This window comes from Pieris napi, chromosome 13 (genome assembly GCF_905475465.1).
Source record: "Pieris napi chromosome 13, ilPieNapi1.2, whole genome shotgun sequence".
Taxonomy (NCBI): domain Eukaryota; kingdom Metazoa; phylum Arthropoda; class Insecta; order Lepidoptera; family Pieridae; genus Pieris; species Pieris napi.
The window spans coordinates 11218061-11240782 of record NC_062246.1 but is presented as its reverse complement, the minus strand read 5'-3'; the positions used below and the strand labels follow the sequence as shown (position 1 = coordinate 11240782).

The window sequence follows — 22722 nt, the reverse complement described above, 5'->3', positions numbered from 1 at the left end:
ACCAAACGCTTGCAGAGAAAGAAATTCGCCACGGAAACAAAAAAACTCAGCGCGCTACAGCGGCTTGCACGCCCCGGTTCTAAATGACCCGGACAAACCGGTCACTCGCCTCACGTGGCACGGAAAAGACGGGCATTCTACCCTTATAAAAATAGACTGGCCGGCCGAAACCTCTACCGGTAACCTCACGACCAGCACCATAAACTCTAGTCCAATAACCCCAGTCACGCCCAACTACGATCCACTCGAGAGTGACTCGGAAACCAGCGAAAACAAACATACGATAAAAATAACCAGCGACTGCGATAATTGTGATGAGGAAAAATGTCTCAAATGTGAACTGAAAGCGACCGATTACGAAAATATGAAAGATATACGAGATTATTCAGAACAAACACACGAGAGTTTAGAAGCCAGCCCCCTGCATTCGACAGATATAAGTTACCAGAATCTCAATAGACTGTCGGCGGTGTCGACGTCATCAAATTCAGAACAAATATCGAAGAAAGAGGACCTAATGAAAATAATGACTTCGTCGCATGAGAGTTCGTCTAGCTATTCGAATGTTAGCTTGAAACACGACGAGTTGTACGAGTGCTACAACTATACGAGGCCGAATTACATAAATTTACAATCTTCCAGTACGTCTAAAAGCTCTCCGGGTAGTCCATTAAAAAGTCCTCTCAAATCGACCATAAGTATTACATTCCGTTCGCCCACAAAGTCAAAGTCGCCAGATTACGAACCGATAATCAACGACACCCCTACGAACGAAAGAGATTCTGTCTATGAAGATATAGATTTAGACAAAAATTTGTCTATAGTTGAAGAAGCAACCATTCCACAGACTGATGCAAGTTTGCCAACTCAGCAAGCGTGCCAACCTGAAGATTTTACCCAGGACCTTATTATATTAGAGACGCCTACAGAAACTGATCTAGATGAAAACGTAGATGTCTATAGTCAAGTTAAATTCTTTAGAAAAAGCATTGAAGAAGTCAATGCTATGATATTGGAATCTCCGGAAAGAGATATCGATTATGAAAATGTTAATTTTAATACAGAACGTGATTATGAAAATATTAACGTTGATACTCTAAAAATCTGTGATAAAGTAGATATAAGTGCAAAGGAAAATGAATCTATCGAACATGAAAACGGAAATGTGATAAAACCTAAAGTCTCAACAAATTTAAATGTTCGTGAATTAGCCATACGTTTCGAAAGTCCTACCGAACAGAAGGGTCCGTTTTCTTTTGATAAATTCAAAACTGAAGTTAAGTTCTCTGCTGAGAATTCATCGGAAAAGGAAACACCAGAAATATCTAAGGAGAAGAAAAGAGACGCAACCGTAAAATTACCGCCGCCCGTTTCACCAAAAACTTACAAATTATCTAAAAACTCATGCAACGCTCGATCTTTGGATGAAAATGCCTTTATCAAAGAATTTGGTACAGATAAAGATAGACGCAAAAGTTTAGAAGTGCGCGATGTTAAAAGGACGTCTAAATTCCTCCCAGATTTAAACCTCAATACCGAAGAGCCTGAGCCAAAAATCGATAGTATAACACCCACAACTGAAAACAAAATATCCCTCGTTCAACGGTTTGACGTGAAACCTGATATAAAGAACTTAATAGGCTTCGAAACGGAGAAGAAATTGAGCAGGGAGCGAATAGAGAAGTATAAGGAAGAACGTAGGAATTTCTTGCGGGAAAAATATAGTTCACAATCGTTTAGAAGTAATCCAGAGCAATTGACGCGGATCAAATTAAAAAAGGAAGATGAAAAAATTGAGAATTGTGAAAGATTAAAAGAAGCTAAATTCGAAAGAAGAAACACAGTTGATCTGGGCCAACGAATGAGGTTTTCGTTGGCCAGAAGTGCTAATGCTTTAGATACTATCCCGTCGCCTTTGAGTCCAGTTCAGGATTTTAACGGGGAAGCCAGTCGGAGCAGGGACGATAGGTATGTATAGTTTTGCACGTCTGCCAACGATCTTCCATACCAGATAGTAAACGGTTGGTTGTATTGGAAAATCGTTGGTACGTAGAGCCCAAATCTAAATACCTAGAGAATTTTGTACATAGTTTGACAAAGCACTAAACGATTCGTATTTTTTATCATTCCTAATTGCATTTGCTTTTCTACTAAATACTACTGTTTTCAAGTTTGGTAGTAAAATAGACTTATATTAATCGCAATTCGAATTTATAAGATGAATTATCGATTTCGGATCTTAAACTATATAAATACAAATATTTTCAGGAAAGAGAAAACGTCACCGTCATACAACATACGAGATATGGCGGCGTTGTTCGAACAGAAGTCACAGAGCAGCACAAACGCCGGTTGACAGTTAAATAAAGACGGTAACGCGAATAACGTGACAAAAAACACCGTCGATTTAAAGCTAGGTAAATCGCTAATTGTGAAATCTTATGATTTGTTATACTGATGACATCATTATTTTAATTTTCGTAAATTGTAATTTATTGTGTATACAAAAATGTAACATGCCTGGCTTCGATCACGTGACCACAGCGGTCATTTTTGTAACAGTTTAGTGCTTCACTGTCCAAGATCGCGATTGAATGTGAAATTTTAATGCAATTCGCGTTTATAAAGCAGAGTGTTATTGGACAGAAACATGACAGTCGGTGCTTACGCAATTACGACAATATCCTATACGAAAGGTATCACGTATACGTATTGTTCAGAATATCGATTTCTGAATAGCTCGTGCAGGCTTGAGTAGGTAAATAAATGACGTCACGTAATTTTGAATATCAATCTCTAGCATGAGTTTGACGGAGTTTTAAACAGTACTGTCAAAAATTTGACAGCTGTAAGAGTATGAATGTCGCAGCCAATTAGGTTAAAAAGTCTGAGTAATCTCACTGTCAGTGACATTTATTGCCCGACTACTCAGTTTAAAATGCGTAGGCTACTTATGTCCATAAAAAAAAGCGTTGGCTGAACGGCTACTTAAACGACATATTTAAGTTTTTAACTTCGTCAAAGTCATCATAGAGATGTAAATAATAATAACTTGAAAATGACGTTGATATAATGAGTGCTTATTAATCGCGTTTTTTCTGACTACCCTCAATAATATTATTTCTCATTGTTATTTTAAAATTGTTTTTTGAGGGTAATCCAACGGTCTATGATGCTTAGCGTAGCTTTCGGTATTTATGAAACGTTTAGATAGAAATATTAATGGGAACAGTTTAACTATTAAATTCGTAAAACATAGGCCTAAATACTTCAAAAAATAATTTATTATGTCATGTTTGTACTTCCAAAGTACGCCGTGAGTCCATGATTAAAACACAAATTCATTAGAAAAAGGGTGCGTGTACTTATGTACGCGCGTAAGTTATACTTCTTTGTATTATTAAAAATAGTTTTTGATTCCATGCAAATAATTAATTACAATTAATATTGTCTTTGATTAACATAACTCATAACATTTAAAGAAAAACGCTTTTTACCGGATTAAAGTTATGTATTGAAAAATATGAAGACAAAAGATGTTGAATATCAAAAAGTATCACAGCTGTAGAAAAAGTTGCATTATCTGTATTTATTTCCCCGGAGTTGGTATCGACTAAAAGATGGAGCGTTTTGGCAAAAATGGCTCACGGTGTCCTCTATTTTCGCGGATTGTTTTTCTTTTTGAGATTTTAATTTGGATCCAAATTCACTCTCATCAATTTTGCATGCGTCATGCAAAAGTTCATGCCTAAAGAAGTATAACTTCAAAAATAAACAAAAATTTTCCATTGAATCGTTTGTCCTTGTCTTTCCCGTCTGATGTTGAATACAAGTGAAGGTGACACACGGTTGTACGTTTTTGATATGCTTTGTAGGTATTTACTAAAGTTTGGCAATAGAAGTATCTCATTGCTTATTTACACTTGTTTTATGTTCTTTAATAATTAAACTGTGGTCCCAACTTTTGTTCGTGAAAAATTGTTGATTTTTTTATTTATTTAGTAATTAATCGCTTTTGTATAAAACATGTTCGCACCTGTATTTATAGTTGAATTTGGCTGAATCGCCAAGTTTTGAGCACGATCATCACAATATAAGTTAAATTTTGTTAATAATTTTCTATGTTTTTTTTACATAATTGTTGCCATATATAATGACAAAATGCATTTACTATTTTTATATATCGTAGGTACGAGTTATATTTTACGTTTAATGAAAAGATACTCATTGTGGGCGTTTTTGAAATAGACAGCCATACTTCCAACTAATTATTACACTTATCAAAAAATCATTCGTCAGAGAAACAAAATTATCTTAGTTTCTTAAATTATGATAAACAGAAATCTCGACTCCATGTATTATTAGTTCTATCTGAACACCAGGCATGATGCAACCAATTCTAACAAACATAATCTTATCTCTATGAAAGCGTATTATACACTTTACATGGTTGATAGCTATTGTTACCCTTCCTCGCGAGGGGGGTGTTTAGCCCCCCCCCCTCCCCCCTCTTAGTTTACGGAGGTGGGCTATTTAGCCATTTTGGGCGCGAGAGGTGATACATATTTTATAAAATCTAATTTATAGTCTGTCTCTGTATGAATACTGCCTTATATAACGTCAAATTCAAATCATTTATTTCAATTAGGCCTATTAAAAAGGCACTTTTTAATAAAAATAGTAGTTGCTCCTTCCAAAAGGTAGTTTCATATGGAGAAGATTGGATATTTTGCAAGAAACTCCATACTAAATATATAAATTATAACTCGTACGATAAATTCAGTAAAATAGCAGACAATAATACGAATTGATTATTATTAACTTTAGCATACAGTTTAATATTTAGATTTATCTCCCTTGCAACGAGTGATTTTTATGTATGTACAGCGAAAAAACGTGAACTAAATATATTGTTACCATGGCAACCTATATATAATTTGTTCGATATATTTAGTCCACGTTTTATTTAGAAAACTTGTGCTTATTATTCTTATGACACATGTTCTAATGAGACATGTTGAGTATTTCGTGATTAAATTAAAAAAAAATCACTCGTGTTTCTTCAGACTGTGACTTTGCCAAATATCTTGTAGCCATATTCTAGCTAATGTCTATGATTTGTCATAGACAATAGTGTCCTTGTAAAATGTTGCCGATCTCGCTTCTAGCGAGACAGCAATACTTTATGTACACAAATCGTAAAGCCTTAAATCAATTTTGAAGCAAATAAGTTTAAAAAAATAATAATTTACGAGTAAAACTTGAAAAACGTTGTATTATATCTGAAATCAAAGGTGTTAAGGGCACATATCGTAAAACAAAAAATACTTTCAAGTGATAAGTCAGTACGATCTGAAGATCGTCGAAAATGTTGCAAAATTACAACCAGGTAACACCTGATAGAGATTGAGTCAATAGCTTAGTACCGCTTGTCGCCATGGTTACGGTATTATATGAAAAACAATGGTTACCATGGTAACGATTAAACCACGTTTTAAAAGGCTGTTTGAAAATTGTTTTGAGGCTTCACGATAGACCTTTGAACCAATTGTAAAACTAAGAAACCCCTATTGTATCCATTTTGACAAATTTGTATAGTAAGTATTTTTCATAAGCGAAAATCGTATTTGATACATGTTATGGCAGCTAATACTCATTTAGTTTTTATAATTGCACTTTTAACTTAAATCTGTTTACCCCTAGTGTTAGTTAATTTATGTATGTTATCTGTTTTAAATAATAAAGACAAATCACTAAGCAATAGCAAACTTAATTCTTTAGGTTCTTATAAAACGTGGACTAAACATTGTGGTCTTTTTTCTTATTATTCCAAATGCGTCGATCAAATTAAGGAATTATTTAACCTAGGTTGTTTAATGAAACTAGGGGTTTTATTGGTGCATATAACAAATACGGTTTGTAATTAAGAATTAATATGAGCTTTAAGCTTCGGGAGGGAGCGATGCTGGAGTATTGTAAAATATTGTAATTTCAGTTGAATCTGGCTTGTAATGTAGTGTAGATGATAAATTCATTATACACAATAAACGTTATTGCTATATTTGAGAATTTTATTCAACCCTTTACCACAAAGCACAGTTCTGTTTTAGGATCACTGATCAAAAGTTGACAACTTGTATCACATTGTTATAGATAGATCTAGAATTAATTGTATTTGTAAAATACCATGTAGCAAAATGGTATGGTTCAAATAAAGTCTGGTACTTTTACCTACTACAATTTTTTTTTAAATATTTATTAAACATACTCTGGACTGAAATTTGCTAGGCAACCCATATGGATTATATTTATTGACATATTAAATTAAATATAAAATACGTTTCATTAAATAAGCATCTCGGTGAAGGTTGTTGTATATCGGGATCTTATACTATTTTCTTTTCGTTTCTTTAACGCTATAAAACTTGACTCCGTGCTATATAAGACCTTGATTTCTTTCATCTTATCGCGCCTATATCTGAACCCATTACTAATGGTAAATGTTCAGACACACACATCCTCCTTTACTACTTCTAATAGTACCTACCAAGCTGCCGAGAAAACGACATTGACCCAACCAGCGTCGCGACCCAGAAACCTCGTAGACGAAGGTAACAATTACTGCCAGAGCAAACTAAGCAGGTCCATATAAAAAATATATTCGAATGGCCAATAAAATCACCGAGTAAATATACAATCTCAACCTCATAACGATCTCCAATAGCACTTATTACTTGAGTAAATTCAGCTAGGTTATGTTGGGAGTCGGTACTGAGAACACATAGCAAGAAGAATATAGGCTGGCAACCAACTCGAGAGCCTTCTGGCATTGAGTGTCTATGGGCGGTAGTATCACATAACATCAGATAAGCCTCCTGATTTGCAACTCTATAAAAACAAAACACCAGATCGGGATTTATTGATCGTTTGACCCTGCCATAATTTATTGATATTGTTTTGAGTTAAATTGGGGAAAATAAAAGACTTCATACAAATAGCACTATATTTACAGACTAGTAAAATTCATAATACAATATTCTAAAACAATACAATGTTACAAGCATTTTTGAACGTAATCCTACATAGCACGCTCAGTACATTAATAACTAATTACATAAACTATATTTAAATTACAAAACATTAGGTAAATTTTAAAATCAATATTTAACGCAAATAAATATAATAGTTATATTTTTCATGCCACTATGTCAGTCTTCTGTGCCTAACGAAATTACCGCTTCGCCGGGAACGAGGCTCAATATTTCGTCTTTGTAACGAAGAAATATGACAAACGGACTAACTTATATATATCTATACAGCGACAGTATCAGCATAATTATAGTTTAAAAGACACATATTAAGACACTCATTTATAATTTTAAGGGAATATTTGAGATCATGAATTTGACTTAACACAAAACATCGTTTACACAGCATTAACACAAATAACATAATTTTTTTTACAAACGTTTAGAAGTGAATAAAAACGAAAAGTAATTTACACAATCGATAATCTTTACATGTGCTTACTTAGACAAACTGTCTCATTTTATACTACAAATTCTAGGATGCACACAAAATACGGAATTTTTAATAAAAACTAAACAACACTTCTTCAACTAAAGCACTGTTTCGTTCTTTCTGTCAAATTCCATTAAGGTTGTTATTAAGAAAGATCGAAACTTTTTAAAATGACGTTGAAAAATATCCTGTATACTGGAAATTCTACCAAACTGGAATCAATTTCGCAAACCATTTTTTTGTTATTATCTTATGCTAAATGATTCTTAAATAGAGATAGAGAGAGCAAAAACGTCGGTGTATTTAACTATTCTAAATTGTGTCATATTAAACCGTTCTACATGTGGCGTTGACGTAAAGAACTAAGCTATTTTTACAAAGTTTGCTTTATAGAAACCATAATAAAATCATTCAATTACCTTTCAATCAAGTGTCAATCTATATTGTAACTAACACAATCATAAACATATGGACCTATAAATGTTTAAATAAATACATTATTATTATATTTGGTAGCTTTTTACTTAAGGATTCACGAATTCAGACGTAGAATATAAGTACAATTTTTATGGGAGCTCTGAAGATAAACTTCCTGCGACCCAAATTGCCGCTTGGCGGCGTGGCAGTCAATTTTAACTTAACAAGCTACATGAAGAAACGAGAGCGAGGGAGAAGGACGTACCCCCAGTGTATCATAACTACGAGAGCAAGGGAGACGGAGAACGACTACAGCACCGCCAATACTTAAATCCTTCGTCTGAATTCGTTGGCCAAGTGAACGCAGATCTTTTTATTATTATAGGAAAGAAAACAATTGACAACTCATAAACAAGCAAACAATTTTGCAATCTGTGCAAATGCACCATAGACAGCCTCAGTTGGTGTAGATTTGGGACTCAAAAATAATAAATGGTCCCTAAAACACGGCAATGTCCCCTCTGGGCACATGCGAGAGACTGTCGTCTATAGTTAAATACATATTAAAGGAGAAAAACATAGCTGTAGAAGACATAAAGTGCCAAATATCGTGAGAATCGTAGAGTTGTAAGAGACTGCACACTTTGTTATTCTGTCGAGATTGCGCTGGTGTCAACTAGAAATAAATAAGTTTGTTTCAATATCCATAAGACTAATGCCGCCCAAAATAATAATTAATAGTTTCAACATCGGACGTCAAGTCCGACGAAATTCCACCCGTATAACCTCGACGTCCGTCGTTTCAAACGTGAGCGTTTTTTAAGGCAGTTTTTGCCACGCACCACCACTTTGTGGAACCAGCTGCCCACTGAAGTATTTCCGAACCAATGCGACTTAGAGCTTTCAAGAAGAGAGCGTACCAATTCTTAAGAGGTTGCAACGCATTTGCGAACCCTCTGGCAATGTCAGTGTCAATGTGAAATAAATTGTAAAAATCTGAGAAATTTAGATTAATTTTTCACTATGACTATGATATATATAAAAAAAAAATGGTATCACTTACCGCCCAGTTAGTGCTCAAATCAAGATAAAAATAACTCGAACTGAACCACACTGTATATGTCAAAGCGATGAACACCCAGCTGAAAAATATATTTACATAGTTGTAAAACTGAAAAGTATAAAATTTTACATATTTTTACTAACTTAAAACCTTTTGGAAGTTCGACACGTACTGAATATTATCAGAGAGAAATTGAATTGGTTTAAACATTCAAGCAGTGTTGGCCTAGTGGCTTCAGCGAGCGACTCTCATTATTGAGGTCGTAGGTTCAAATGGCTGTACACCATGAAACTTTCTGGATATGTGCGCATTTTACATTCGCCCGAACGGTGAAGGAAAACACCGTGAGGAAACCGGATTGCCATAGACCCAAAAAGTCGACGGCGTGTGTCAGGCACAAGAGGCTTGCCTATTAGTTTGACAAATGATCATGAAACAGATACAGAAATCTGAGGCACAGACCTAAAAAGGTTGTAGCGCCACTGATTTTTCATAACGGCTCGAAATTTATCACGAAACTGAGAATTAATTGTATATATTCATAATTTTCTCAATAAATTATTCCCGAAAAAAATTAAATTTATAATAATGAAATGGATTATTAAAACTATATGTTAAACGTGTGATTAACAATATTGTATATCTGAATCTGTCCAAATTTATTAAATTCTTAAAATATAACATTAGTTTGTGTGTGTGTGTAATACTTACCTATACCATCGAATCGATTCGCGATGCAAGAGTTTCATAACGATATAGAATAGTGTGTAAAGGAACAGATTACTCATCAACACTAGAAGAAGATGAGACGCGAAATCGCGGCTATGCTGAGTTACACTGCGAACAAAAATATATATATAGGTATACTAGCTGATCCGGCAAACGTCGTTTTGCCATGTTTATCATTTATATTAAAAAATAGGGGTTGATCGTAGAGGGGTGAAAATTAGGGGTTATATGTATTTTTTAATGCTGTATCATAAAAAATAAAAAAATATTAAAAAAAAAAATTGGGGTGGACTACCCTTAACATTAGGGGGATGAAAAATAGATGTCGTCCGATTATCAGACATACCCAATATGCACACAAAATTTCATGAGAATCGGTCAAGCCGTTTCGGAGGAGTTTAACTACAAACACCGCGACACGAGAATTTTATATAAGGTACATATATTTTTTATTGAACAAACGCAAACTGGCACGAGGCTCCCCTGATGTTAAGTGATAGCGCAAAAGTAATTTTGATAAATATTTAATTTGTACGACTTACCCATAGGCAGCGATAGCCCAGTTACCAAGATTGGCGATGACTAGCAACACACACCTTCCACAATGCGTGGGCGTAACGGCCGCTAACGGTTGCCGAACGAACTCTGTCAGCGCTTTGTATATCACGGCCCCTTCTAAAACGATATATATTTTAGAATTCCAGGATTTATTGAGGGTTTCATAATCTACGAGGCAACCTAATTATTAGAAAAAAGAAAGAAGTTTATTATAAACTAGTAGACTCGGCCAAGCGTTAATGTGGCTAAGATTTTTGTTATATTACATAGTAGTAAACTATCCAAGAGAAACGGCAGGAGAACAACAATCCACCATGCTTTTTTGGTGGTTATGCCATTAAATTGTAGCTTATGTGAAACGTTGGTAATTATTTTGATGAGGATCAATACCTAGGTACGAATAAAGAGCCTTGTCTAGCGGTGGGATTTTAATAAAAAAATGACGCTTATTGTGACGTAACTATAAAAGATAGAGACATGCTGTCGCGACATTTTTTATAGATAGTGATGTGTCCTGAAAATTTTTTATACATAATTTTGTTCTATCATTAATAGTTTTCGCAGCGCACACGATTGAAGGAAGTTTTTTGTTTATTTTTTTACACCTAGGGTTAGATTATTCAAGTTTTAGTAAGCATCCCAAATTTTTTGAAAATGAAACATAGCCTATGTCACTCGGGAATAGTGTAGCTTGCCAACGGTGAAAGAAGTTTTGAAATCGGTCTAGTAGTTTCGGAGCCTATTCATTTCAAACAAAAAAAAAATCAAATCTTTCCTCTTTATAATATTAGTATAGACATGGGCGGATTGTATATTTGGGCTATTACGGGGAATTCCCCGTAATAAATGGATTTCAATAATATCCTGAAATAAAAAAAAAATTGTCTTTACTTAAATTGTCAGTGACAGATCTATTGTAAACTTACCCCATCGAAACCTGCCCAAATAATATATCTGGAAAGTGAGCACCAAGCAAGTGACCAGATGAAGAACGGTAAATGCCACCCAGAAGTAGAAATTAGCATTTAGTACTCCCACCAACCCTGTAATAAAAGTAAAAAAATCTCTGATATTATTCACATGAGATGCTGTTTGCGATTTTTAGGTAATTTGTTTTTTTTATATTATTTAAAAAAAACTGCCGCTAAACCTTTTGGACTCAGATTACTGTATCTGTTACGTGATAATTGTTTGTCTATGAAGCACGCTGGTGATCAGCTCTCTGTGCCTGACACACATCAACTTTTTACGTCTAAGGCATGCCGCTTTCCTTCACCGTACGAGTTTAAAATTTAACACATTTTTTTTTTATAAAGGTTTACTAAACCTTGTTAGGCAGTGATGCAGCTAAAGAAGAAAATAAAGTAATTAAAGTTAATTCGATATATTGTTCGTGATATTGAAATATTTGTTATTTTTGTATTAGCACTTGAGTAAGTAAATATTTCGATTTGCCTATTTGTAGGTAAAACATAAAAATACGTAGCATTTTATTTTACTGTCCTGAAATGGGTCAAATTTGTACCTTTTTCGGTGGAAACCTTGTTTAGTGGCAACATTTATGATATGTCAGAATTCTACGGAATTAAAAATCAGAGTATAGCTACATACACATTATCACGTCAAAAGAGCGGAAAATGAGTTCTAGGATTACAATAACAGTTGTTACTCACCAATAAATATAATCAAAGCAAGAACTCCAAATGTGGCATGCGCTCGCGCATTGATGTCCGGGTGACGCGATTGGTATATCTTCACCATACACAGCACGCTCGTAACATACATAAACGACGTGTCTACACAAATACAAAAATATATAAAAAAATAACATATGATATTTTCCCATCTGAAATCTTATGTTTGTCTACAAATTTCTTGGAAACTAAAGGGCAAGAAAGATGATCTTTTTAACTTTAATCCAACTGACAGGTTTTTTTTTAATTGTATGTATTGTCAGTTGGAGAGAACATTCTTTCCAGATTCATACTCACCAAATTGGAAATTCATGCTATTGGGACACACGTGGTACGCTGCTGAGAGGAGACCTTCGCTGACCAGAGCAATTCCCATCGCGTATAAAAGACCAAAGTGTTGGGGTATACCGAGCTGTGGATCAATAAAATATTTAAAAAAAAAAGTTGATATGTATTTTTTTTGACAATAAAAAAAATATTCTAGAATTTCAAACAATTGAGATTTTGTCGTTTCTATTATAATAAAAAAAATTGAATTGTTCACTTTTAGGAAGAAACTTCTAGAAAACTGTTAACACAATAAGTTAATTTTCAAAACATTGAGATTTTACCGCAAAATTCATACTTACATTGACATCCACATATTTCCTGTGTCGATTCCAAACTTCTATAAGGAATAAGAATCCCAGTAAAATGTAACCGAGGTTTGAATACACATGATTGAAGTCAGATAGAACAATGAGCGGATGCGCGCATAGGAAGTTGAAATAGCATAGATCTTGATTTCCCGATTGGTTCAGTAACTGAAAAAAGAAGGAATAAAAACTCAGTTTTATTTTTTTATTTCGTAATCCTAAAGCTAACATATATTATATATGTCGCAGTCAAGTACTTACATGCCATTAATAAAGGTAAAACGAACTAAACAAATGTACCAAATATGCAGATATTTGGTACATTTGTTTAGTTCGTAGCAGAGCAGGTTTTATTTTTTTTAATTAAAGAAACATTAAACAAAAAAAATATTTTTTTTTTCCAATCAATATCTTGGTGACCCTACCAAAGTTGAATTGCGTCTTGTTGTCTAGAAACGTTTTGGAAACTCGTTAAACATTTTGTTCAATTACTTGTCTGACGGAACTTTAGCGAGTCAATTGAATATTCATCTTTAATTAACTGTCTAGAGATTCAATTAACTCTCTGATTTAACTACTTTACTGCGACATATATAACAAAAGACAACTATACAGGTACTACTTTAAGTGTATTTATTATTTTTTTCCTTTCGTAAATGTTTCAACCTTTTTGTTTATATTATGTATTCCATCTTTGGCTATATCTTTAGTATTCGTTTTTGTTATATATAATTTATGTTAAGTAGGAGTATTCAATAAATAAAACAACAAAAGCACAATTCAAAATATTCTAGATACGTTTAAAGAAGTATCTTTCTTCGAATTGTATTTTCACCGAAAATAAGTTCAGTTACAGTTGAAGTAATTAAAAATGTATAGTCATTAATAAATAGTGACATATATTATATCATTATCAAATCAGTGATTTATTGGAACCAATTTCGTAACCCTATTTTTTTAACATTAAAGATGATATTGAATAAAAGAGATAGCAGGGTGGATTGGAAAATGGTGGCGAGATTAATGATAAGTGGAACAATTTGGAAACTTTAATACATGCTACATCGTAAAAAGAGCCACCAGGGTAAAGAAACACAAATCTCCCCCTTGCACGGTTGGCTGATGAGCTTAAAGAAAGCTTAAAGAAGTTGGTGATGAGAGAGAGATGGAGCCAATTGGAGGAGGTCTATACTCTACAAGAGGTCTTTAGAAAAAAAAATCTGTTTAAAATTTAAAGTGTGTAAATTTCGTAAAGATGGATGTATGTATCAAGGAATAAATGAGGCTTAATTATTATTATTTAACACATTTGAACCTGCAAAAGTTACTCACCCTTTGATAAGTAATGACGAGTTGTATTACGGGTAACGTATAAAACACTGCGACAGTCAAAACATTCCAAAGATACATTTTAGACCTCGCTGACAACACACGTGGACGGCATCTGAAATTAATTGTCTTTTAATATTTCTATTTGGAATTATAATACAAGAAACTTTGTTAGTAACTGAATATAATAACAGGAAATAAAATAATTTCGTTATAAGGAAGAGAAAATAGAAACAAATTTAACCAATTACCTACAATAATTTCTAATTTTATTACCATCAATTGGTAAACTATTCTAAACAAATATAAAACATAACGCTTTTCTTTTACTTGGCATCTTGACAGTTTCAAAGTTTGTTTACTCTGCCGCGATTTTCGGGTCCAAGAAATGCCGGTTTCTTCACGATGTTTTCCTTTACCGTGAGTTTTTCTTCACACAAAGAAACAAAACTCAATCGATACCCCTGATTCAAACGACTATAAACCACGCCCAAGCCAACGCCCAAAAATCAATTAAATTATTAATTGTCATTTCCTGTACATACCTAGAAAGATTAGCGACACACAGCTTATTCCCTTGCAAGTATAAATTACTTTCAGTATTTACATCGTCCACAGTCGATAAATCGGAATCGGTGTCGGATGATGAACTGCCATCTAAAATAAAAACTTTTTTATGTAGTTTCAGTTAGTTTTTTTTTTTTTAATTATGGCTCTGGCACGATTTGTGCACTAGCCAGCGTCAAGTATAGGATTTTTATAATTCGTTCTATTTGCCTTAGAAATTCGACCGTGTCCTCCATGTACGGTTTAGGCACTCGCCCGGTACCCCACAACCCTCCCAAAGGCCGAGAACAAATTTAAATTAAATTAAAACTTGCCCTCGAACCGGGAATCGAACCCGGTACCCCTCACCTAGCTGCCACTTAATAAGACCGCTAGGCTATGAGGCCCCCTCAGTTAGAGTTAGTAACTACTTAGTCTTAGTGGCTATGATAGTAGTATGTTAACATTTAAAATGTTTGATTTATTGTAAGTAATAAAAAAGCAACAAAAATAAACTGTGACGAAATAAAGAAATAGGTTTAATTGTTTCTTAACTGCCCCTACCTGCTCTATGGGGACTCTTGCCATATGGCAAGGTAGGTAGGTAGGTAGGTAGGTACTTTTAGGGCGTGACCAAACAGGGCGTGCAAGGCGCGCGGCAGCAACATGCGGGATTCGTAGGACACAACAACAAATGCTCAATGCGAATTAGGGATGCTATACGAAAAATATCGTAACATTGATGTTAACGGAATGGCTCACGGCCTCGGCACGACCAATGCCACTTACGAGAAAATGTAAGTATTCTATGAACGCATCCACAAATCTCTCTTCGCTCTCACACTTCCTTACTCTTTATCAACAAAGAAATAGATTAAAAGGTTCTTTTTTATCAATATTACTTTACATTCAGTCAGTTGATAAAAAATACCTAAATATGTAATAATTTGTTCTGTCTCTTAATAAATTTCGAACCATTTCACTATACATATTTTATTACTTTGTCAATTCTTATTGCAAAAATCATCATTTTAATATCGATCATCCCTAATGCTAATGCACCTGCACAAAATAAAGCGCGCGGCACATGGACAAACTGCCACGCGAGGCACGCCGCGCTCGAATGCCGCGCTATATTTGGTCACGCCCTAAAGAATTATAACCTAAGATTTTATGACATATAACCTATCTTCTACCTGCAGCTTTGCCTACAAAGCTTCCATGTATTGTGGCAAGACTTATATTTTAGTAACTTTACATCGGATTTATTGAAAACGTAATTCATTCGGTAGTTCTTTAGTTTATAGTACAGGTAGACCGCGACCGAGGGACATTTTATTTATCATAAAATTAGTATATATGTATTTCTTGGTGCTAAGGTCCATTTGGACGCAGCGGGACTAACCTGTCTTAGTGGGTAGATCGCCTGCGCAGTATCGACTTCCGCTACTGCCATCTAGTGTTGGACTTATAAACGACACTTGCGAATTGTCGTGCGGCGTAATTGGCGGCAGAAGTGTTTCTAGGCGTAAAGAATTTTTTTTTAAATTTCAATTTTAGGCATCTTATTAAAACTGTTATTCTACAAATGTAAATAAAAGAGATTAGGTACCTCCTTGTGGACTTATTTATTTTATTGTATATTTCTATAGTGTATAAAAAAAAATTTCTTTCAAAATATACGTTACATTTTAACGTATACGAACGAACGTGTAAATAAAAAAATAATCAGTGGCAAAACAACCTCTTTAGGTCTGAGCCTCAGATTTCTGTATCTGTTTCATGATCTTTATCAATCTAATAGTCGAGTAGGTGATCAGCCTTCTGTGCTTGACACGGCGTCGAAGTTTATGGTCTTAGGCAAGCCGGTTTCCTCACGATGTTTTCCTTCACCGTTCGAGCGAACGTTAAATGCGCACATAGAAAGAAAGTCCATTGGTGCACAGCCGGAGATCGAAGCTTCGACCTCAGGGATGAGAGGCGCACGCTAAAGCCACTAGGCCAACACTGCTCTTACGAACGAACGTATACGAACACAATATTCATTAATTTAAATGTTTTGTCTTAACTCTCGTTTTGATAAATAATAATAATAGATTAAAACATTTAAGAAGATCCTAATATATCCATAATTTTAGAAAGTAAATAACGAATTTTCCCTTTCATGTTGTGTCTATATTATATATCCACATAAAAAGGCACACTCATCGCACATACTATTTAGACAGTTGGCCTATAGGCTTCATCGTGCGACCCTGGTCGTGCTTTCGAATCGGCTTGAACACGGCTCTACGCATTAAATACTCGTTCGTAAGGTGAACTAACACATCGCTTAGAAACCGGACTTAGACCAAAAAATTAATGTCGTGTGTCTAACAAAGCAAAGAGGAATAGTGTTACTTGAATATTAAATTTAATAAAACATTTAAATACGTATTGTACTTCCTATAAATTCATAACTTACCCTGATCTCGTCTTCGTCTTTGACAAACAATCACTATTATGAAAGCTATATAGAAAGACAGGAAAAACCCAAGAGCTGTTCCGGCAGCTATCATATATTCTCTATATGATATTGTTTCAATGACTCGGAGACTGAAAAGAAAAAAGTTGTTGTCGTAAAGTCTGTTTAAGGATGATAGTTTAACGTGACAACGTCATAACATTCGAGTGGAAGAGAGATAGATGCCTACAATGAGCGTAACGGGACAATGTGCGTAACCGGACAATGAGCGTAATGGGACAGTTGGTTATGCTTTTACGTGCGTGCAGCCGGCGTTCATCGATTTATTAGACATTGTCACGTCAAAAAAAATTGATAGCAATATAATGTTTACTTCTTAAAACCATTCCTCAGCTAATATTATTTTACCGAACTTTCCTACCAATTCAAAGTTTTCATGTCTCTATCGGTTTAAAAATAATACTGCCCATAACAGGAAAAGTACTTTTTTCGAGATAACGTAAAACGAGTTGAGCATGACGTACAAATTTAAGCTGTAACGCAAGTTCAGCTCTGTACTACGAGATCAAATCACGTCTAAGGCGAGAGAACGTTGAGGTATTTGCTACCGCGGCTAATAAACGGACTACCCAATCAGTTAATAGATAGCCTAACGTTAGGCAACATAAAAAAACAAAATAACTATTTTTATATGCATTTGTCGCGCTCCTAAACAAAACTGCTATGGTTACATTAATTAACCAATGGTTTTCAAATATACCATTTCGATTATATTCTGCAAAATAAATAATAAAAAAATTGATATACCCGCAATTATTTAGATACGCTCAGAAAAAAGCTCACCTAAAACTCTTGACTCTGCCATCATTCGTTGGTACACTCACTTTGTCGTCCCATCCGAAATACTGAGCCATTTTTGGTAAAGTTGCATTAGATACGGATTGACCACTACAGTCCTCATCAGAGGTCTTCACTATGAACACGATGTAAAAGCCTATCGGGAACATGTCTTGCTGAAAAACCACACCATATTTACATTTTCCACCTTACCAAAGAGGATGTGAGGAAATATTTAAAGAGGCCGGAAGATTTCGACTTTATTTAGCAGTAGAAACAATTTAGTTTTCTTTAAATGTTTCAGTTGTTTGGTTTATTTTATTTATTTATTTTTTAACAGTTCGTTAAAACATAATATAATTGACATAATTAAATGAAAAGAAGGGCAACTTAATATCAGTATTATTTTTTTATATATTAATGTACTTATGTTTTCTGTTTTGTATATTTAGTTTATATAATCTGTTTTGGCTTATTGTTTAATTGTTTTCTTTTATAATATAAATGTGTAGCTGTAAGATTACTTATAAATAAAGAAATGGTATTTCATAAATAAATAAATAGATTAATCTGTATCTGAATAGTTATATTAGTAATATTAGTTTTTTGGTTTACATTTTAACAAAAAAATGTATTAAATAACAACAATAACATAAAATTAATTAAAGCGTATTATTAGCTTAGCAGTTACATATATAATATATATTCTCACATTAAAATCTATTATACAAATATTTAGTTTGTATGTCTGACTTATACATCTCTTCTTCGTAATCTTCATTACTGAAGGTCTTTCCTGTCTTGAAAAGCCCTAAGCGGTACGTCGACTTGCTGCCTCCACTCCGCTCTATCCTCTGCTTGTCTCTGGCTGTAAGCCACTACTTGCCCTATAATCCGATGTACAGGCAGTCCTCGTACTTACGGCATGTTAGGTTAGCACTGATATGCTGCACAAATTTTGTTATCAACATTGGAACTTCTCTCAAAATAAGGATCATTTTCTTCAAAAATTTTCATGGCATTCTCCAAATTTGCACAAGACCAGTGAATTTTCCTATGCCGGAAATCGAAACAAATGACGTATGCTTAAGGAATAGTGTCATAACATTGTTCGACGTAACTTGAAACGACGTAAGTCGAGGACTGCCTGTATACCAAACTGAACAGAACTGGAGGGTATACCAAAAATACTTACAGTAAGCGTGATTCCACCTCGTCTAGTCATCGTGAGGTAATATCCATCATACAATATATCTCTTTCGTTATCAAATACTGGGCACTGAAAATATTATAATTATTATACCAGGTTCAAGTAAAATTCACTCATTAAACTATATTTAGTTGATCATCATCCTACCAACAGCCTGTTGACTACATTGGCCCCTTTGTAAGACCGACTTAGTTGAATATATTCAAAATTGAAGATAATAATGGATGGAAGAATGATGAGAAAGGAGCATATCGTCGCTGTAGAATGATAACCTCGTATGTCCAGAGAACCAAACATTACAGGAAACGAAAAATGTTTTATTTCGTCAATGTTCGTTGAAATATTATTATGTGTCCATAATTTTGGATGGTAAAAAGCACTTATTTATTAATAACATAAATAAGTCCTTACTTTATGATTATACCATTTAAATGACATAAGAGTCTAATAGTATAAGATCCCGATATACAACAACCTGCACCGAGATGCTTATTTAATGAAACGTATTTTATATTTAATTTAATATGTCAATAAATATAATCCATATGGGTTGCCTAGCAAATTTCAGTCCAGAGTATGTTTAATTAATATTTAAAAAAAAAATATTTCGGTGAAGGTCGTTGTATATCGAGATCTTAGACCATAAGAATAAAAAATAAATGGTTTTTTGACATACAAGGATATCATAATAAGGATATCAATCATTCTAAAATGACGATATAGAAAAAAGCAATTTAACTTTCAAAATCAGAGGGTATCTGGCGTTGTCTTTGAACTGCGCTGTCACTTGACATCAGGTCAATAAATTCAGTACTGAGAAATTAATATTCCAGCAACTAATGTCAATGCTTATTTATCAATATCTTTCCATAAACAAAATATCTCTCTATCTTAAATAGACTTACCGCAAAATTCTGTATCGAAACAAGAGCACAAATATCATCATCAGATTCAATCATTAAAATAACACTTTTTGGTTTTGACAACCATCCATAGTCTATGTCCAGGTTATGGTTCAAAAGCCCCTTTTCCCCCGAGCAGAGATACTTCTTTCTCTCACTCGGTGTTGCCATATCAACAATTTTATTTTTGCGCTGATCAAATGGGTAAAAGTAATATTTAGGCTGGCTTGGTGTACTGGTTAAATTTGTTGTTGTGTTGAGTTTTATGTAAAAATCTTCAACTGTCTCCACTAGTATGGTAACACTGATAGGATCCGGAGATGAAGATGTAAGATGGACAATTGGAGTGTTTAGTGATGTCATATCTGAAAAAATTAAAAAATTCACTTTTAGGGTCTGTAATTTCTTTGATTTGAGGATGAGGTTTAGCAAAATGACTAGCTAAATGGTGAATTAATAGTGCTGTGAAAAAAAATATTTCTGAAGTTGATTTAATTCTCACAAGTCAATATTGCTTTAGTGAATCACAAACACAATTTTTTACAAATGTTAAAAGTACCTATTGCAAATAAATCTAAAAAGTTTGTTTCTATTGTGGACTGTATATTTTTATATGTCCCGATGCATATTGTCAATTTAACATTGTCAATTGTCAAATAAAAGTCATAGCGTTGCAATTTTTTTATGTGACCTAGTGAAAACGTCATTTATCTATATAGTTTAGCGAAACTAAACTTTAACAAGCCTATATATTTTAAAGTTAAATATTTACGTATCAAAGGCCCGCAGTACACCCTTATCCATTTGTCACTGACTGAGGCGTGAAAGAGAAAGAAATATGAGAAAATAATGTGAGGGAATGATAATGGTATAGCCAAGCCTCAACATGACAATAACATTGGATTAAGTTCTAAGATGCTATGTTTTAATTTACCTTAAATAAATTCTAAATATAAACTCAGTTCTTTAATTGTTTCCTTAAGTGATTATAGTCAATGCTAGGATATACTTCCTGATAGGGTTCATGGTAAAATTGGTGTTTTGAACAAACTCGGAATTTCAGTCAGTTTTATAACTATGAGTCAAGAATATCAACTTACGACATGTGTCTTCGTCTTCTGAAAATATATTATTGTGAGGACAGAGTGTCCTTGATATATTTGTAAACTTTTCCAATCCGTTTAGGGTTTGCACTGTCATTGGTAACTGCCATGAAAACACACCTAAAAAGTAATTCAGCTGTTATTGAAATTACAATGACTTAATTGTGTCAAACTAGATATATTAAGAAAAAGTTCTTTTGACTTGTATGGTTACAAATTTATTCTATAATATACTAAAGATTTTAAGTGCCGCAGAATTCACTGTAAGAGACAAGATGTCTTGTTGTAGAGCCAAAGCAATAACTTTTACTCTATAGACCACCCTATATTTTATTAACATATACATATAAACATACATATAACATAACTATATGGTTCATTGCTTACTCAGGGTCAGAATTTTCTGTAGTTATAGTCAGCTGCCTGTATAGTATACTATATAAAAATGGTTAAGAATATATTTCTAATAAGACTGAGTCCTGAGAAGTAATAAAGATATTGGTGAACTTTTATTTTATTTGTAGGTTTCCCAATTGCTTGACTTTAACATCTTAAAATCATAAAAAGTTAATGGGAAAATAAAATCCTACACAAACAAAAAATTACATAGGTATACCTTTCTGTTGCCTTGCTGTTATGAACAACGGATATGTTTGATTGGCAAAATCACTTGCAACTGTCACCCGTGCTGGTGTATCATAAGCTTCAAAGTCCTAAAACATAATTTTGGGAAAATGAATGATACATAATCTTTTTGCCTCAATATAACTGGAGAGTAATGTACTTTATAATGAGGTTAATGGTTGAATGTCTGATAAGAAAAATCCTTAACAAAATATAAATACCATATTTCTTAGATAAGCAGTAAAATATGTATTTGATATATATTTAATAACAAGGTCCTCAAGTATAATCAAATTACTTACACCACCAAATTCCATTATGTATTCTGTGTTTTTACTGACTGCAACTGTATATGGCTCATTATACTTATATCTGAAACGTAAATGTAAAATTTTAGCACTGCAAATAAAAAATGAACTATATATTTTTGAGTGACATTGCCTAACTAAAATGTCTATATTAAAATTGAATTTAGTACAATAAGTTTAATTTGGTAGCCCAAAATTTACAAATGAAGTAGAGACTAGTTATTAAAGACTTCGTAACTTCGATAGTGATGAAATGTTAAAAAGAAATCTTAAAAATAGTACGACTCAACTGTTTACATCGAAATTAGGTTAAAACTTACGTATTGTTGTAGTGAAATATAATTTCATCTCTGTTTAGACCAAAACAAAGGCAAAATCCATTTAAAATTACACAGGTTTTCAACCACCAATAACTCATTGTTAATAAAATGTCTCATTTAATAAATTAACTTAGAAGGGATTTATACAAATGTATGTGCACTTTATATTTCGAAAGGTATACAAATCATGAAGAATGTAGAATTTTAGCTTACGAATCTTAAATCAATTAGCATTTATAAAATTTAAAACAAAACTCAGACAAATGTTGCAAGTTGCAACAGACATCAACCAATAACAAAAATTTTGATAATTGACATTTTATTTAATTTTAGTCTGGATATAGACAATTGACTAATGTATTTTAACCAATGCGTTTAGATAACCTTATTAATTGTACACTTTTATATAGTAAATATATATTGCTTTTTTTCTAATATTCGATAAATATAATTTTTTCTACC

At 33.5% G+C, this 22722-nt stretch overlaps 2 protein-coding genes across 6 annotated transcripts in view; one reads left to right on the top strand and one right to left on the bottom strand.

Annotated features, from left to right (window-relative positions):
- Window positions 1–3439, top strand: part of LOC125054988 (GTPase-activating protein CdGAPr) — a 71825-nt gene extending 68386 nt beyond the window's left edge. For 3 of the 4 annotated variants that reach the window (XM_047657145.1, XM_047657143.1, XM_047657144.1), the window contains 2 exons: window positions 16–1968; window positions 2269–3439. In XM_047657145.1, coding sequence (XP_047513101.1) covers window positions 16–1968; window positions 2269–2356 — 2041 coding nt within the window. In that variant the 3' untranslated portion in view covers window positions 2357–3439. The remainder of the gene's footprint in view (window positions 1–15; window positions 1969–2268) is intronic. The other variant, XM_047657146.1, reaches the window with a different exon arrangement.
- Window positions 3440–6989: 3550 nt separating this feature from the next.
- LOC125055287 (SID1 transmembrane family member 1-like) lies at window positions 6990–22549 on the bottom strand. Of its 2 annotated transcripts, XM_047657680.1 has the most exons (20): window positions 22261–22549; window positions 21935–22004; window positions 21625–21721; window positions 21006–21128; window positions 20678–20719; window positions 19909–20270; window positions 18989–19072; window positions 17800–17969; window positions 16957–17087; window positions 15898–16014; window positions 14492–14603; window positions 13950–14061; window positions 12612–12785; window positions 12280–12394; window positions 11962–12084; window positions 11215–11331; window positions 10273–10405; window positions 9713–9838; window positions 9002–9080; window positions 6990–8614 (listed from the first exon to the last, which is right to left on the bottom strand). In XM_047657680.1, exons 1-20 carry the CDS (start codon window positions 22356–22358, stop codon window positions 8438–8440), a joined length of 2562 nt encoding a protein of 853 aa, XP_047513636.1. In that variant the 5' UTR covers window positions 22359–22549; the 3' UTR covers window positions 6990–8437. The 2 variants fall into 2 exon arrangements, with proteins under 2 accessions (XP_047513636.1, XP_047513637.1); XM_047657681.1 differs by lacking the exon at window positions 20678–20719 and having other exon boundaries at window positions 22261–22548.
- Between the last annotated feature and the right edge of the window lie 173 nt (window positions 22550–22722).